The sequence below is a fragment of the Cavia porcellus genome, unplaced genomic scaffold (genome assembly GCF_034190915.1).
Source record: "Cavia porcellus strain 051 isolate PalLab524CR breed Dunkin Hartley unplaced genomic scaffold, mCavPor4.1 scaffold_2, whole genome shotgun sequence".
NCBI classification, from domain to species: Eukaryota; Metazoa; Chordata; class Mammalia; order Rodentia; family Caviidae; genus Cavia; species Cavia porcellus.
In genome coordinates, this window is record NW_026947485.1 from 605430 (window position 1) to 622683 (window position 17254).

The 17254-nt window shown below is 45.0% G+C and overlaps 1 protein-coding gene across 12 annotated transcripts in view; it reads left to right on the forward strand.

Annotated features, from left to right (window-relative positions):
• Nucleotides 1-17254, forward strand: part of Elapor2 (endosome-lysosome associated apoptosis and autophagy regulator family member 2) — a 117236-nt gene that overhangs the window by 77439 nt on the left and 22543 nt on the right. For 3 of the 12 annotated variants that reach the window (XM_003469790.5, XM_063237288.1, XM_063237297.1), the window contains 9 exons: nucleotides 385-537; nucleotides 1015-1103; nucleotides 4999-5179; nucleotides 5698-5826; nucleotides 6020-6110; nucleotides 6713-6815; nucleotides 9045-9182; nucleotides 10512-10775; nucleotides 11329-11502. In XM_003469790.5, the coding sequence (XP_003469838.3) occupies nucleotides 385-537; nucleotides 1015-1103; nucleotides 4999-5179; nucleotides 5698-5826; nucleotides 6020-6110; nucleotides 6713-6815; nucleotides 9045-9182; nucleotides 10512-10775; nucleotides 11329-11502 (1322 nt within the window). Of the gene's footprint in view, nucleotides 1-384; nucleotides 538-1014; nucleotides 1104-4998; nucleotides 5180-5697; nucleotides 5827-6019; nucleotides 6111-6679; nucleotides 6817-9044; nucleotides 9183-10511; nucleotides 10776-11242; nucleotides 11507-17254 lie in introns of those variants that run through there. The other 9 variants (XM_063237275.1, XM_063237282.1, XM_063237268.1 and 6 more) reach the window with 9 other exon arrangements.

The following is a 17254-nucleotide window of genomic DNA, read 5'->3' on the forward strand; positions in this document are numbered from 1 at the left end:
ACCAGAGCCAAGTCATTTCTGAGGCCTTTTAGGATTTAGGGAATTTGGGAGCTCGGGGGAAGGAAAGGGAACTTCTGATGGAGGCCCACCGGAGTGCAGTATGGGTCATGCTGTGGGCACCTGTGCCACCTCCTGCATCAGTGCGTGGAGCTGTCTCTGTAAGTCAGGTGGTTGCTTTACCTCTGTTGAATCCCATGTTAAATGTTTGTTTGACCTCTCCTGTTTCACATGATGTGTGTCTGTCGCTCGTACACAGCAGTACTCTCACGGTGCTGGATTAGGGGCGGGGGTGAGGGCTTGTCCTGTGAAGGGCGCTTTCATGTGGAAGTGAGCTGCTTGCTGACTGGGGTTCCCCTTGCATGCCCTCTTCCCGTGTGCACACAGGGGTGGCTTATACCTCCGAATGCTTCCCCTGCAAGGCTGGCACGTTTAGCAGCAAGCCAGGTGCCTTCAGCTGCCAGGTGTGTCCCCGGAACACCTACTCGGAGAAGGGCGCCACGGAGTGCATGCGCTGTGACGAGGACTCCCAGTTTTCAGGTGGGTGCACCCCCGTGCCGTATTCCAGAGCTCCAGGTCGCAGGTCAGCACAAGGTGGCCATAGTGGTTGGTCACCAAGTGCTGGGCGAACGTGGCCTCAGTCACCCCTTCCTGTGTGTCCCCTGCTGTCTGTGGCTTACACTTGGTCTGTGCCCCGCAAGTAAGTGCAATGGGTGTGTTCCATCAGCTAACCACTGTCGACTTTCAGACAGCATGTTGGCATGGAGAGTACTTAATTTTAATTTTTCCAGATTTCCAGTGTTTGCTGATCATGGAAGAAATCGTATGTTTTCTGGGAGAAACCATGATATGCTCAGGGAAACCCTTATTTTCCCACGGGAATTAGAAATGTAGATCCTTGCTTTCTTTGGGGAGAATTAATCCACCTAAATTGCTCTGGCCAGGATTTTTCACTTCGCCCCTTCCTCGAGCCACAGAGGTGGTGGCCGGCTTCTGAGATGCTGTTTTGTGTTGCAGAGGAAGGGTCCAGCGAGTGTACGGAGCGCCCTCCCTGCACCACAAAGGACTATTTCCAGATCCACACAGCCTGTGACCAGGAAGGCAAGGTACCCATGGCGCTTGACTCCCCCGCATCGTCTGCCCTGCCCCTTGCCCTGTCCACTCACTCTCCGGGTGCTCACGGAAGACCTTGCTCGTGACATGTGTCTACAAAGGCCATAGGAGATCTCAGGGTCAGGCGTGCAGGCTCCTGTGCTGGCTTTACTTCCAGATCTGCCACCTGTTTGCTCTGTTGGCAGGTTATGTGATGTCTGTAAGCCTCGGCATTTTCACCTGTACAGTGGGTCGGCAGTGCAGTGTGGTAGCTGTGAGAATATACGAGCTGTGTGGGCACGAGGGGAGTGCTCCATGAGTTACTGCTGCATTTATGTCAGGAAGAGCATGGCTTTGGATTTTATACTGCAGCTAAGAGGCTGGAAATACCTTGTCATTTTGTTTAATTATCTGGCTACTCAGGTTCTAGCCATAGAAGTTGTACAGCCTAGGCTAATTCTGTTATCATGGATTGCTGTGTAATTGTATTAGAAAATGTGTACCAATTACCATGCAAATGACATCTAGAGGAAAGATATGTGCATGAACCCTGGGCCAACCCGCCAGTCCCTTAATTAGGGAGTTTGCCTGTGTGGGCCGGTGTCACCACAAAAAGTGAAGTTACAGCAGCTGTCCCCTGCAGTCCTTCTTATAATGACAGACAGATATTTGTAAAATTAGGACTTAACTGTGCATCACTGGGTTTATTAATCATAAAACAAATACTCATTTGAATGCTTAAGAGCGAGTACATTCTCATTTAAAGTAGTGAGAAATTTCAATGCTAAGAAGTACAACTATCACTTTCAATAAGAAAAGTAACTCAAACTAATAGCTGAAAATAACTCAAACTAATAGCTGAAAAGAGAAAATATTCATTTGCAAAAAAGATTTCTAAGGGATCCAAGATTTGTCTTACCAAAGAGAAAAAAGCAGCTCTGTTCGGAGGGATGAGGAGGCCTCCCCCAAAACGCAGATGCTGAATTTCCTCCTGAGCTGCTCTGGGACTGGGGGAGAGTGGAGTAAATCTTTTTTTATTTTTATTTTTTTTTTATTTTGTTGGTCTTTTGAGAGAGGGTTTTGTTATATAGTTTAGACTTGAACTCACTTTGAAGCCCAGGCTGGCCTCAAACTCCTAGTGATCCTCCTGCCTCAGCCTCCTGAGTGCTGGGATTATAGGCATGTGCCACTGTGTTCCAAAAGCAAGTCTTAAAGGTGGTTTCAGATTGACTTGCTGGAGTCAAAGGGATGGGTCATTTTTGATGGGTAGTGAGCAGCTTTCAGCAAGATTTTTGACTTACTTACTTTGGACACTAAGCCTCAGCAGAGGTATGTGTGGATCCAAGTGGGTAGTGATGGGGGCTTCTCCTCCGTGAGCCACAGGAATCCCTCACTGGTGGAAGAGCACAATGACAGTTTTGCTTCCACACTTGGAATAATTATGAAATCTTGTGCTAAGTAAAGTTAAGAGGTTTTCAGAAGTTGGACAGGGATCCTGACTCCCAGCAGTGTGAAGCAGGGGCCAAGCTGTCTCAGGACTGGCAAGCACAGAGTCAGAGTTTTTTTTCCCTCCTTCGTTTCCTTCCCAAGACAGTCCCCACCCACACAGTCTTCCTGGGCTTTTGTCCCAGGAGCACTGCTGACCTGCATTGCAGGTGGGAGTCCAAGCTGGGGAGATCAGTGTTTGGGCAGACCTGGGCCAGGTGTCGGTGCCGGCAGGTGGAATCTGGTGCTGCCGAGCCAAGCCAGGCCACAGGCCTTCCTACTCGTGCAGTGACTTCTGCGGAACAAGCCAGGCTGCTGTGGACAAATCCAGCCTCAGAAATTGTCTGAATTTAGTCATATCCTCTCAGATTTTGTTTGGCCTGAGAATTGGCTTCTGCTTGTTTCCCACGTTTCTTCCCCTGCGATGGGGTCAAACCCAGCGCCTGTAGGCGCCAGGCAGTGCTCTGCCCTGAGCTCCACTAGGCCCTTGGTGTGCTGATTCCGTGCTTAGCATAAACACGCTTTTGTAAGTAGTGTAAATTGCTCTTTTGTAATCTTAATAGAAATGCAATAAAATTTGACACTGCTAGAGTTTTGGTTTCATAAAAACATTGCACAATTGTGTTTCAACTTGGCCCAGAATGAGCTGATTGTTGGTGTTTCACCTGCTCTGGGAGCCATCTGGTGTGAGGTTTCATAAATATTGATTATTGTGTCTCCCAGGCAGCTATAGAGAAGCATCTGTCCCCATGAGAGAGTTGCAGACAGCCTGCACTTGTAAGGCGAGCAGCTTTGTGTAAACACAGCTTGCTCTGCAGTGTTTGAAATGTGACTCCTCAGGTTTCTGTGTTTAAAGGTGTCTGTTGTTCGTTTCCTCATCCCAGCTTGCTTGTTCCTGTTGGAAATCATGTAGCTAGATGGCATCTCAAAGTGGATTTGTGTAGTTTACTGGTTTTATCCTTTCCAAACTGATCCTGCCACAGGTGCAGCTTCTCCACTTTCCAGCCCTGTATGACTTTTGGGCGGGTGCTTGTGTGGGTGCAAATGTGAGGTTGGCATACGCCCCTCCCCAGGCTCAGGAGGTTACGTGGTGGTGGTCTGTGTCCCACCTGGAAACCAGCTGTTCCCAAGGACATAGAATAAGATCACACCTTGAATCAATGCCAGAATTACTTGGGAAATTCAGGTATTAACTAGAAATCGAAGTTTGTGTTCTGTACTTGTTAAGTCAGAATTTTTACAGCACCGTTTTATTTGTTTAGATTCTTTGACCTCTGTATTGCCTTTCGATGAGCAATTTTGGCAGCCTGCTCAATGGACATCTGGTAAATTTCTGGCTGCTCAGGAGCCTGGGCTCCCGGAGTGGCAGTGCATCGGGAGCACAGCATCAGTGTGGAGAGAGGGTTACAAAAAGAAGCACACTATTTATAATTCTGCAAGACTTCTACCTTTAAGACGTTGTCTTAACATCCCTCCTCATGGAGGTGTCTACTCTTCATTGACCTCGAGATAACGCTGAGTGGGCTTGCAGTACTGATTCTCTGCTGACTGGAAGCCGCAATACTGAATCTCTTGAACTTGTTCTCCAGCTTTTATAGGACACTTCCTCTGGCAGGGTGAATACCCTCAGCAGGTTAGGTGTCTAAGAAAGGGGACATTTAGTCTTATTTAAAAAGTTACATTGTGTTATGAAAGCTTGCTTTTTGTTTTGCGTTAGAATACCTTTTTTTCTCACGGAACATAGTGCTTTTGTTTTAACCTTTTCTGTATTTCTGATTTCAAATGAGAATTTGATGACAACACTAGTTGAGTTTGGCTAAATCTCTGTTCTCTGCTCTTGTTCCATGTGGGATGCGTGCCTGTGCGAGTGTGTGGGGGTGGGTTGGGGGGTGTCCTGAAGGCAAGGGTGTCTGTGTTTATGAGTCTAGAGCCATGGCTGGGGTTCTGGAACCTTCAGAGTTGCTGTGAGTCTCACGTCAGGGCTAGATAAAGACCCAGAGAGCACGCGTCATTGTTGATGAACTATTAGGATCAAAATGTGAAGCTCAGTTTTGTCTCTGAATAAAAATGTTTTGCTTTTGTGTGCAAGGCATGGTGATATGTGCCAAGCGGAGGAGACCAGCAAGGCGTGTGGTCTCAGATGAGAAGGATAAATCCCTGTGCCAAAGCTGGGGCAGAGTGAATGATGGACAGGAGGAAATGGGCAGTGACCATATCATCCGCGTTAGAGAGGGGTTTCCCGAGGGGATATGAGGGTGCCGTTAGCTTGGCTATAGTTGTTTGCAAGGTAATTTTGTCATTGCTGTTTCAGATCCTCTGCGGCCAACCCCTCTTCTGCCACTGTGTACATATTTTGTGTGCTGTCAGCTTTACATCCTTACTATGAGAATGTTATGTGACGTTTGCTTGGTTGGTTTTTTCCAGACACAGATAATGTACAAATGGATAGAGCCCAAAATCTGCAGGGAGGACCTCACAGATGCTATTCGACTGCCCCCTTCTGGAGAGAAGAAGGATTGTCCTCCCTGTAACCCTGGATTCCACAATAATGGATCCTCCTCTTGTCACCCTTGCCCTCCTGGAACATACTCAGATGGCACAAAGGGTAGGTAGGGTGTCTCTGGCGAGCCATGCGTTAGAGCACAGCAGACGTCTGCTTGGGCTGCTGTACCATGTTCTAAGCCATTCTTATGGAAGAACTCTTTAGAAGATAACTTTCTCATAGAGACTGAAGAATGTAGTTTGAGACCACATATTCTATTGAGGGTGCAAGGGTGGCTACTTTAATGTAATTTTGTATAACACTGATTTAAGGCAAAGCATTTGCCTTTGGATATTGATAAGCAAAATTTAAATTTCACTTGTAAGTGTTTAAGGATCAGCTATCCCTTTCCAATATGTTGAGTATGTGCACATCTATTGCAAAGCAGTAAGCAAAGAATGCCAGATGCACCCACATGTACACGTCCAGAAGTCCCTTCCTGATTGCTTTGGAGGAACTTCCTGATTCCCGTGGGAATAGGTGCCTTGGTGTGTAAGGTGAGGAGGCAGAGGAGGAGGAAGAGGAAAAGGAGAAGGTATCCAGGTATGGGCAGTGTGATGGATGCTCCTCCTGTCATGCAGAGTGCAGACCCTGTCCTGCGGGAACAGAGCCAGCCCTGGGGTTTGAGTACAAGTGGTGGAATGTCCTTCCCGGGAACATGAAAACTTCCTGTTTCAACGTGGGCAACTCCAAGTGTGACGGGATGAATGGTGAGTGCAGGGCTGCCTGCCGGGCCTCAGCTCTGCTGCAGTTAAAACTGCATGGAACCTGGAGCTCCTCTGGAGTATGGATAACTATGAACATAAATCCCTGTTCTGCATGTTACTTTTGCTTGATTTAAAAGGATTTTTGGAAATCATTAAAAACATTTTTATTAATAAAAATGGCTTTTGTCATTTCTAGGTTGGGAGGTAGCTGGAGATCATATCCAGAGTGGAGCTGGAGGTTCTGATAACGACTACCTCATCTTAAACCTGCACATCCCAGGGTTTAAGTAAGGAAAACCCACTTGGCTTCTTTTCTGTGAGGATCTTTGCATCAGCTTCCCCCCAGAAATAGATGAAGTAGCACTGGCTTTACAGAAGGTATCAATATGACAGCGTACTTAGAAATGAGCAGTCGCGAAGTGATGTATTTAACCATAGCTGAAGTACCAGTGACTGCGAATGACCATGCTGGCTATTTGTGCCTTAGACTAAGCTGGAGAGTTTTAGCGTCCAAAGCTATAGTAATCATAGCTCCTGTTTGCTAATGAGTCAGTCAAGGTTGACTGTAGGGTTTGTTTTTTATCCCAGCTCTGTCTATAAGCAGTGCATTACACATTTGTTAATCTTCCTTTGCCTCAGGGCCCCGCGTTCAAGTTCTTCAGCAGGAGTTTCTTCCTGTTTGGGATCCATAGTAGCCTTTGCCTTGGGAGGGCTGGTAGTGGTGGAAGAGCCATGGACAGGCAGGGCTCCTTGGAGAAGGGTTAGGCTTGGACGGGAGAGATGGTAGGGTATGGGAGAGGGGAGCATGGTTTTCAGCTTGACAGAAAGGCTTCACTTTGTTCCCCGTGGTATTTAGATCATAAGTACTGCAATTTAATCATTCGCACAGACCTCCAACGTCTCTGACAGGAGCCACAGGCTCAGAACTGGGGAGAATAACGTTTGTCTTCGAGATGCTGTGCTCTGCCGACTGTGTCCTGTACTTCATGGTGGTGAGTGGAGAGCCGCTTCCCCAGGCAGATTCCAAGCTCTGCCACTGTCTTTCAAGTGTGGATTTATGCTCGACATAAGGTCCCATCTCTTCTGCTATCTTTAAAACTTTCTAAGAACATTTTGCATAATGTCTGTAGAAGTCACTAAGAATGGTGCAGCGAAGTTGAGAGAGAAAGCATTCATTTGTTGTGCTCATGACAGAGGCAGGCCGGGAATATCAGCCTATAGAATTCCTTCCTGAAATCCGGCACCAGCAGGATGAAATGAAATTCTGCTCTAATAACCATTCTTTGACTTAAACCATCATGGGGAAAATGAATTAATGAGTGAAGGCAGAAAATAATAAAAGTATAGTTTCAGGAAGACTGGAAACTTTTGTGAAATGTCACTCACTTAGACAAAGGACTTTACAATCAGGCCATAATTTTGCCATCTTCTCTAGACTTGTTGTAGACTCCAAACTCTTGCTTGAGAAGAACAACATTTTTCAGCTTCCTGGGACTTCTTGTGGGTTTTGGGAGATTGCTGGCTAAATTTTAACCTTCCAACTAGTGGTGACTTCCTCCACTGGCTTTTTTTTCTAGTGACCCATTAGTAGTTTATTAGCAGCCCACTACCAGTCCCTGCATAGTAGTACACAGGGTGTGGAGGTAGGAACATTGCACTTGAGATCACTGACAGTGTAAATAAAGGCAGACTGCTTTCTTCTGAGAACAGTATTGACCTCATAGCACCAGCAGCAGAAGATCCTGGTTATCTTTGCTTCGTCTGTCCATGACATCACACGTGCATCTTTGGTTCTCCCAATTCAGCCTCCATTTCTTTCCCCAGTTGGGTCCAACTCAGGGCCCTTTTTGGAATTCAGACTCCTGTCTCCTTACCCTTCTACCACTCAGTAACCCCTTTCCTCTGGTTTCCGCCCTCATCCACTGCTGCTGTCAGAGTTACACTGTAAACATAGGAGCCACCTGCTGTCTCGGGTGGCGACTTCTTGGTGCCTGCAGCAGTGATTCTCCTGTGGTCTCTGCCCAGCACTGTCAGTAGCCCGCACCAAACCATGAGTGTCAGAAATACACATTTCGAGGCTGTCCTGGTCTTCAGGAATGGGCGGGGTGCAGGTCTGGGTTTCAGCAAGCCCGGCAGAGGCTAAAGGCTGGGACATAGCAGTCTCCTTTGCACATCCCCAGGCTGCTTTAGTGCTTCTCAGCCTCTGGGAGCAGAGCAGTGTGCCCGTGTCACCCTTCCCTGAGTGCTAGTGTTGAGGTGCACCCAGCCTCGCCACATGAGCTGAGCTGGCGTTTCCTTCCTTTGCTGTTCTCTCTGGACTCCCACTCGTGCTCCAAGGGCAGCCCAGACTTCCTGCCTTCTAGGAGGTGCTCTGTTGCTCCTTTATGTAAAGTTAATTGCTTCTTCCTGTACCCCTAAGCCCTTTGGGAAAACAGCCCCATTTTGACTGTGTAAATGTTTCCCCTCACCTGACTGGCAGTCTCCAGGGCAGGGGCTGTGCATTGTCTTGGCAAATTGATCCCAGAACTTTGTGTCTTTATAAGGAGAATTTTCTTTACTTTGCGTGATTTTGTCTTCTCATTGGAGTTTTGGAGTTGCCAAATTAAATAACGTACAATGCTTTGAATACCAAAGAGTGTAGTAAATACCATTTTTTTTTCTAGCCCACCCTTAGGTAAGCTTGTAGAATCCAAATTTTAATTTACTTATTTTTTGCCTTTTTGAGACTGGGTCTCACTATGCAGTTCAGGTTGACCTTGAACTCACTGTGTAGCCCAGGATGGCCTCAAACTCACAGTGATTCTCCTGCCTCAGCCTCAGGTACTGGGATTCGAGGAATCTGCCACCACACCCAGCTCTAGAATCCAAGCATATAATTCAGGGGGAGTTTAGGATTTCTATGCAAGAGCTGCCTGTCAGACTCTGAAGGAAAACGATAAAAATGGAAAGCTTTTCCATTTGGTAGGAATTCTGGAAGCATTCCATGAGGAGTTAAGGACTTGTATCTTTTCTTCTGAGCCTGTGTTCCAAGCTAGAATCACACGCACACACAACACGAGCAAACAGAACCCAGCCCTAACACGTGCCCTGACTTGGGTTCCTGTGCTGCGCGGTAGTGTCGTGACCCCGCAACCCTTACTCTTCACGTGAGCACATGCGTGTCGTGAGTGCACCTGTGTCAGCACTGAGTTGTGCTCTGTTCATGCTTCCTTGCTGTCTAGGATATTAATAGAAAAAGCACCAATGTGGTGGAATCATGGGGTGGAACCAAAGAGAAGCAAGCATACACTCACCTCATCTTCAAGAACGCCACCTTCACATTCACCTGGGCCTTCCAGAGGACCAGCCAGGGCCAGGACGTAAGTGCCAGGCAGTGGGTGCCCCCGTGTGGAGGGGCAGGGTGACCCTGTGGGTGCAGTCATTCGTTATGGGGGCAATTCTGGTGAAAATGGTGCGTTTTGTATTTGTTGAAGTAAGAATGAAATGGAATGGCTCAGTATAATTTTGAGTTATTCTAACTTCTGAACATAAATAATTCCTCGAAGCTTAAGAGAAAATCTAATTTTGTAGTTATCTAAAATTTTGCTTTGAAGCTTTTTGAGACTTGGAAGATGGTAGCTCTCTTCCTCCTTGTCTGAATGGTCTGACTGTTTCAGGGGCATGTGTGGCACTAGGCGCTCTGCTTTGTCACAATGGTAATGTCTCCTTTTAGAGACTGTGCATGTAGACTTGATGGGGTGGACACACAGCGTCATGTCCTTTTCCTTCCCTGGAGAATAGCGCTGGCCTTGCCCTAAGGTAATTGCTCCAGAGGTTGCAGTACTAGCAGGACTGTTTCTGTGGTCTGCATAGACACGACTCTCAAGATGAGAGCAAGGCAAGTCCTCTGGGCCAAAGTGATCTGCACGCTGGGGCCTGCAGGGTGCTGTGGCTCTCCTCCTCGGGCTGCAGGAAGTTTCCCTAGAGTTCCTCAACTCTAGTTCTCCAGGAGTGTTCAGGGCACATGCAGAGATGCCCCTCATTGCTGTCCTTTCTTTTTTGCCTAGGCAGAAAGCATCAGGCAGTCTGGAATAAACCGTGCTTGAACAGTGCTGCCCACTGTTTGATGAAAATCAGGCCTTGGCTGGCTCTGTCCAAAGAAGGAACAGCCAGGCCAGGCTGTTGTTTCCCACTGCATGCACACCCTGTCAGTGGGAGTCAGAACACGATGACCAGGCAAGGACAAGAGCAGAGGAGGTGCAGGCAGCTATGTGGCTGCCCGTGTCACTGGTCTTAGTCCTCCAGGGTCCCCTAAGTGCTGGACGCCGGGTGCTGCATCCTGCTGATCTCAGTGCCTGGGTACCCTTAAGTACAGATGCGAACCTGAGCAGCAGTGAGGGGATGGAGTTGTTCCTCAGTCAGGGCAGCCACTCTTCCCATGTGAAGGAGCTGAGTTTCTACCATGTGCGATCCAGCTCATGGCTCCTGGAGTACCGTTCCTGGATTCCACTATGGTGGGAAAAACTTATGGCAAGGTGTAAGGGTTTTTTTGTTGTTGTTGTATTTTTGTGTTTTAAGAATCAAATAGGGTTGAAGTCACCCATCGTCACTTATACACTTCCGGGCTGTCATTTGGTGGCATCAGTTGGAGCCAGTGTGTTGTGGCCCGCAGACCAGGCAGGAGTCACCTCTTTCTGCTCTTTCTCTAGAACAGACGGTTCATCAAGGATGTGGTGAAGATCTATTCCATCACAGCCAGTAATGCAGTTGACGGGGTGGCGTCTTCCTGCCGCACCTGTGCGCTGGGTTCTGAGCAGTCGGGCTCATCGTGTGTCCCCTGCCCCCCAGGCCACTACATTGAGAAGGAAGCCAACCAGTGCCAGGAGTGTCCCCCCGACACACGCCTGTCCACCCACCAGGTCTACGGCAAGGAGGCGTGTATTCCTTGCGGGCCTGGGAGCAGGAGCAGCCAGGTGAGTGACTGCGTGGTGTTGCCCCACAAAAGCCAGCTTTGACAGGGGGACTCCAGGACCCCCTTAAGCTGTGGAGCTGCTGTGTATTCTGAAAAAAAAAGCCTTTTAATCCCCTTCATTGTTTTCCCTCCTTTTACCTCTATTGAGCACTGCATATGTGCTATGAAATTGCAAATCACCACAGACATACAGTACGCCAAGCAAACTACTGCAGGCTGGCTGTAGGAGTTATTTGGAAAGCCAAGGTTATAAGAAAGTTTTAAAGACAAAGATTAATGTTATACTGGGTGAAGGAGAAAGTAGTTTTGTTGTTTTCCTTAAAATACCTTTCTGTAAGAAGCTTACTCAAGAGTAACTTACTAAAAGATCTGAATCCTCTGAGTTTTTTCTAGAGAAATCTAGAGTTTAGAGCTATTAGCACAGTAATGTAGAACTAAAAATTACCAGAGTACCTACTTTATATCTAGATCCTTTTGGAAACATATCCTAGCTGGAGTTAAAGCCTTCTCTCCTGCAATATTGTTTCTATATGTTTCTTCATTGTCAAACCAAGGACCATTCAGTTTGCTACAGTGACTGCTTCTTTTACCATGAGAAAGAAAACCGGAGCTTGCACTATGACTTCAGCAACCTGAGCAGCGTGGGCTCCCTAATGAATGGCCCCAGCTTCACCTCCAAAGGGACCAAATACTTCCACTTCTTCAACATCAGTCTGTGTGGGCACGAGGTGAGTTGGGCTGGCCAGCAGGGTGCAGCTCATTGTGGCCTGGGTTGAGCTCACATCCCCTGTGCAGATGGACCAGGGAAGCTGCTGTGGGTGCTGAGTACTGTGTAAGGACCTGAGCAGAGGTCAGGTAAACTGCAGGTGCCTCCATCAGGCTGGTAGTGCTCTCTGCCCATGCAGCCTCAGTGGGATCCCAGGCACCTGGAGGTGCCCAGGTCTGGAGCCACAGCATCTGTGCCCTCAGGACTTTTCAGTTTGTATGCTTGGAAGTGGGTCATGCTTGTCTATGCTCCTGAGGTTTTCAGGCAAGCATTTATGGTTTGAGAAAAGTCTTACCGTTGCTTTCTGTATTAGTTTGCCAAAGAGAAGAAAGATGTATGGGAGAAAGGATTTCTAAGGGACTTGGCAATGGTAGTTTGGAGCCCAAGGCATCTGCAACAGGCTGTCCTTGTGCTGGAGACCCTGGGGTGCCTGTCCTGTGCCTCATCATGGTCCAAGTTCCTGAGGATGGGGAAGTCAATGGTGCGATTCCCAATGAGGCTGAAGCCCTCAGAACCTGGGCAGCCGCTGGTGCAAGTCCTGGGATGCCAGTGAAGCCAGAGAGCCCAGAACTCCAGTGTCCAGGCAGGTGAGGGAGAGCACCCAACTTTAGAGTGAGGAGAAACCTTCACTCTGCCTTTGTCCCGCTGGGCCCCTCAGCACCTGGCTGGTGCCTGCTTACCTTGTGGGCTGGTCTCCCCTTCATCCGCCACCAGATGTACCCATCTCCTTTGGAAACAGCACCATGCAGGGTCACAGCCTGCTATTGACCAGGCAGCTGTCTGTCTACCTAGGCTGATGCCAGAACCAACTATGGCACTCACGTTATCAGCTTGGTTTCAAGAAGAGGAAGTTGTTGCAAATTGAAATGGAGGGATACAGGGTCAAACATCAATTGATAGAGGAGTCTGCTGATCAGAAATGGGACTTTTCCTCTGTGGGAAGGAGCAGAACCTTACTTCGTACTGTTAGTGGGCAGTTTTGTGGATCATGTGTCCCTTATGTTTATGAGCATCTGAGGCCAAGATTGGGAAGAATTTATCTGCTTATAACCATCAAGATAGGTGGAAAATTATAAGGCCTTCTCACCACATCTCTTTCATATTAACTTCTCTGTCTTTCATTCGTTTGTACTGGGAATCAAACTCGTGACCATGCGCTTGCCAGGTAGGCACTGTGCTGCTGAGCTATATCCCCAGCCCTTAACTTCTATACATGTCTTCACTAACACATCCTGTGCCAGACTTCCTTATTGGCAGTTAGTTAAAAGAGATCTGATGATGGCAGAAGTTTTCAAACAAAAACGTGCTCTGGGTTTGCGCTCTCCTGATCTTACATGGGTGATCCCACATGCACTAGACCAAATGGTCATGCAGTCCACTCATGTCTACTTACAAATAGTAAGTCCACTTACAAATAGTAAGTAAAGTAATGCCTCAGTTCATGAACACTTCTGTATTCAGGTGTTCAGCAGAATTTTGCTTCAGTTTGCAAACTCTGTATCAAGTGACAAACCCATCTTCTCACCAACACAAATGAGGCCACTGTGGTGCAATTTCAAGTCAAGAATTGTGATACCCTCTGTCTTGCCTTTGTTGCCCAGAATAGCTTTTGCTATTTTAGGTCTCATCCAGTTCCAAATGAATTTTAGGAATGTTTTGTCTAGTTCTGTGAAGTATGCTAATGGTATTTTGATTGATTGAATCAAATCTATGTAACAGGTTTAGGAGCAGGGCCATTTTCACTATGTTGGTTCTTCCTACCCATGAGCACAATATAGTCTTCCATTTTCTGATATCTTCTTTGATCCTTTTCCAGAGTACTGCAGTTTTAAATGTATAGATCATTTACTTCTTTTGTTAGATCAATTCCTAAGTATTTCATTTTTGGATGTTATTGTGAAGGGTATGGTTTCCATAATTTATTGCTTTGTGAGTTTGTTGCTTATGTATAGTAATGCTGTTTATTTTTGAATGTTGACTTTGTATCTAGCTACACTATTGAATTTGATTATTAAATCTACAAGTTTTTTGATGGAACTATGTAGAGCATCATGTCATTTGTAAATAATGATACTTTAACTTCTTCCTTTCCTACCTTTATTGCTTTTGTTTCTTCCGATCCTTACTGATTTTATTTCTCTCTCTTGTCTAATTGCTTTGGCTAATGTTTCCAGAACTGTTTTGAATAGGAGAGGTGATATTGAACATTTTTGTCTTATTTCTGATTTTAGAGTGAAAGCTTCCAGTTTTTGATCATTTAATATGATGTTAGCTATTGGTTTGTCTTAAATGGCTTTTATCAGATTAAGGTAAAAAGCTCTATTCCAATTTCCTTTAGAGATTTTATTATGAATGGGTGTTGGACTTTGTCAAATGTTTTTTCTGCAACTATTGAGATGATCATGTGATTTTTGTTTTGGTTCTGTTAATATGGTGTATTACATTTATTGATCTGTGTATGTTGAACTATCCCTGCATCCCTGGGATGAATCCTATTTGGTCATGGTGTATAATCTTCTTGATGATTTGCTGCATTCTGTTTTCCATTATCTTATTGAGTATTTTTTTTATCTGTCTTCATTAGAGAGATTGCCCTGTAGTTTTCTTTATTGGTTATATCCTTTTCCAATTTTGTTAATGTTTATTTTATGTAGGTGAGTGCTGTCTTAGTTATTTTTAACTCGTTGCTGAGACAAAATACTTGATGCCCAAAGTTGGGAAAGGAAAGGTTTATTTCTTACAGATTTTGGAGGTTTTAGTCTATACTTAGTTGGCTCTAAGGCAGGGTGGCACGGCGGGGCCACAGTTTACGGTAGCTGCAAACAGCAAGCTGGAAACCTGCAAGAGAGCAAGATACGCCTTTTTCCTGCTATTATATCACATCCTGGCTCCACCTGCAGGCCGGCATAGCACTCACTCCCTCAATCCAAGTGATAGACAATGAACCAATTTCAAATGCGTAATGCAAAGGCATGAGGCTTGGGAGCCACCAACATAAACTATGACAGGTGCACTAGTGTTTGGTGCCTATATATTTATGATTGTTATCTCTTCTTCTGTAGTTTTCCCTTAACAATTAAGTAGTGACCTTTCTTGTCTCTTTTGATCAGCTTTGGCTTAAAGTTTACATTGCATGCAAATAGAATAGCTACCCCTGCTTTTTTCTGGGTTTTTGTGGCATGGAAAATTGTTTTCTGTCCTTGGACTTTAGTCTATGAATTTCTTTTTGAGTTAAATGTGCTCCTTGAATACAGAATGTTGCTGGGTCTTGTCTTAATGTGTTCTGCCAATTTGTTTCTTTGGTTGATTGATGAGTTGAGACATTCACACTGATGGTTAAACTGGTATGTATTGTCTTATCTTTTTCATATTATTTTCATGCTGGTTCCCTGTCTTTGTCCTCTGTTTAATGCTTTTCTTGCAACTTCTTTCTGTTGGTGGTCATGTGTTTGTGTTCTTTGTTATCTCTTTCTTGTGTATACCTCAGAGCATTTTGTGGTACTGCCTTGATTGTCATAAATTTCTTCTGTTATTTTTTGTCATGGAAGGATCTTATTTCTCTGTTGATTTTGAAAGATAGTTTTTCAGGATACCTCAGTCTGAGTTGAAGATTGTTTGCTTTTAGGCCTCACCCCAGGCTTACCTTATTTGAGGGTTTGTGTTGAGAAGTCTAATGGGCTTTCCTTTATAGGCAATTTGTTTCTTTAGCTGCTTTTAATATTTTATTCTTGTGTTGAATTTCTGGAATTTTTTTAAAGGTGAACTTTATTTTTCTGGTACCAAGTATTGAACTCATGAACTCACCCTTACCAGGCAGGTGCTTGTGCTGCTGAGCCAAACCCCTGGCGTGGAATCTTATCGTATGCTTTGGTGTAGATATAGTTTGGTCATGGCTATTTGAAGTTATATATGCTTCATTTATTTGTATGTCAAATTCTTTATCCATGTTTGGGATTTTTTCTGCCAGTATTTCTGTGAAGAGGTTTTTAATAACTTTTGCGCTGTCTCTTGCTTTCTCACTGACTCTAGTCCATCTGATGTTCTTTGCTTCAGCTTGTAGCTACTGGATTGATTGTTCTGTGGTCCCTTGCTGTGTTTAAGATATCTTTCTTTTCCTGATTGCTGGTCACATTCCTGCCTTCTACATCTGATATTCTGTCCTTACCTTCATGCATTCTGTTGTGTATACTTTCAGTGGAGTTTAGAGTCCAAATTCTTTTTTTTTTTTTTTTTTTTTGTCTTTTTATCAGTACCGGGGATCGAACTCACAACTGCCTGCTTGCAAGGCAGGCGCTTATGCCGCTGAGCTAAATCCCCAGCCCCTTTCAGTGGAGTTTACTCTCCTGGATTTCTATTTGGATCTGTTTCATTGATCTCATTTCTTGTCTATTTGGGGCATTCATATTTTCCATCATTTTCCTAGACTCCTGTATTTTTTTATCTGTATGTGCTTTACTGTCTTTCATTTTGATTGTCATTTCTGTTTGAACCTTAGGTATTATTTTTTCTATGGCCTTATCCATTTGTTTTTTCACTTATGTTGCTTTCAGAGAGTTTGAGTGGTTGACTTCTGATTTTCTCTTAAGTTTTTACACTCTGGACTTGTACTGGGTGGGCTGGACATTTGGGGGTTGGGGGTTGTATCTTGTCACTTTATAGTTTTTATTTTCTTTTGTTTTATGTGTTTATGCTTGTAGATTTATTATGTTAGGTAGTTTTATTTTGGTGCCTAGGTTTTCCTAGAAGATATCTGTACCTCAGGTTGTCTGTAGACATAGTGGTTCTTGGTATTTCTGTTTATCCCAAGAACCTGCCTTCCCAATGTATTAAGAATGTGGAGTTGCTATCAGTTTGACTCAAGGTTCATTCCTGATAGGACTGTAATGATGGCCAGGACTCCTTATAATTGCAGTATTGTCACACAGGGGAGAAAAACAGTTTATCACAGATATGGCGTTCTGTGTGAAGTTAGCAATATATTCACCAGTTAATGATAGATTCAAGCACAGCCTCCCACTGACAAACAGTGGTAGATATTAGCCTGATTTCTTTGACTGTAGGTGCAAGTTTTTTAGTTATATAATATCATCCAGCTTATATCAGGAACTTAATGCAACATTTTTCCACTTTGTAGAGTGATTTTACCCTGTTGTGGGGTGAAGGGGGGACGAGGTGAAATACAGTAGGAGCAGGTTTGGTGTGCACAGGATGATCACCCAGGTTTTGGGTAATTGTAGGATGCAAGAAAGGACCTGGAAGAGAAAGCCTAGGAATGCTAAAGTGAATCAGAAAGAGAAGAGACAGTGCTTACTCACATGGACGTCTCATAAAATCAAGCAAGATAGTTGACAAGAGAGGAACGGGATAAGCAGAATAATGCAAAGAGAAAGTTTAGAGCTATAAATTGTGAATGAGAGAGAAAGGAAGGTAGAAAAGAGGAAGAAAGGAAAAAGAAAAAACAGGAAATGAAAAGAACACATGAGAAAAAAACCACACAGAAAGAAAAACAAAACAGGGCAAAACAACAGAGAGAAAAGAGGGAAGACCTAAAAACCACCACCATGAACAACAACAAAAAACAAAACAAACCACACTATCTCAGCTGACTACCAAGAGGAAAGCCCATCAGACAGAGGAAAGTAAGAATAGTGAGATTCCTCTTGAGTCTACAGTTTTGTGGTTGGTCCAAGTTTGATCCCAGAATGTGTACTCTA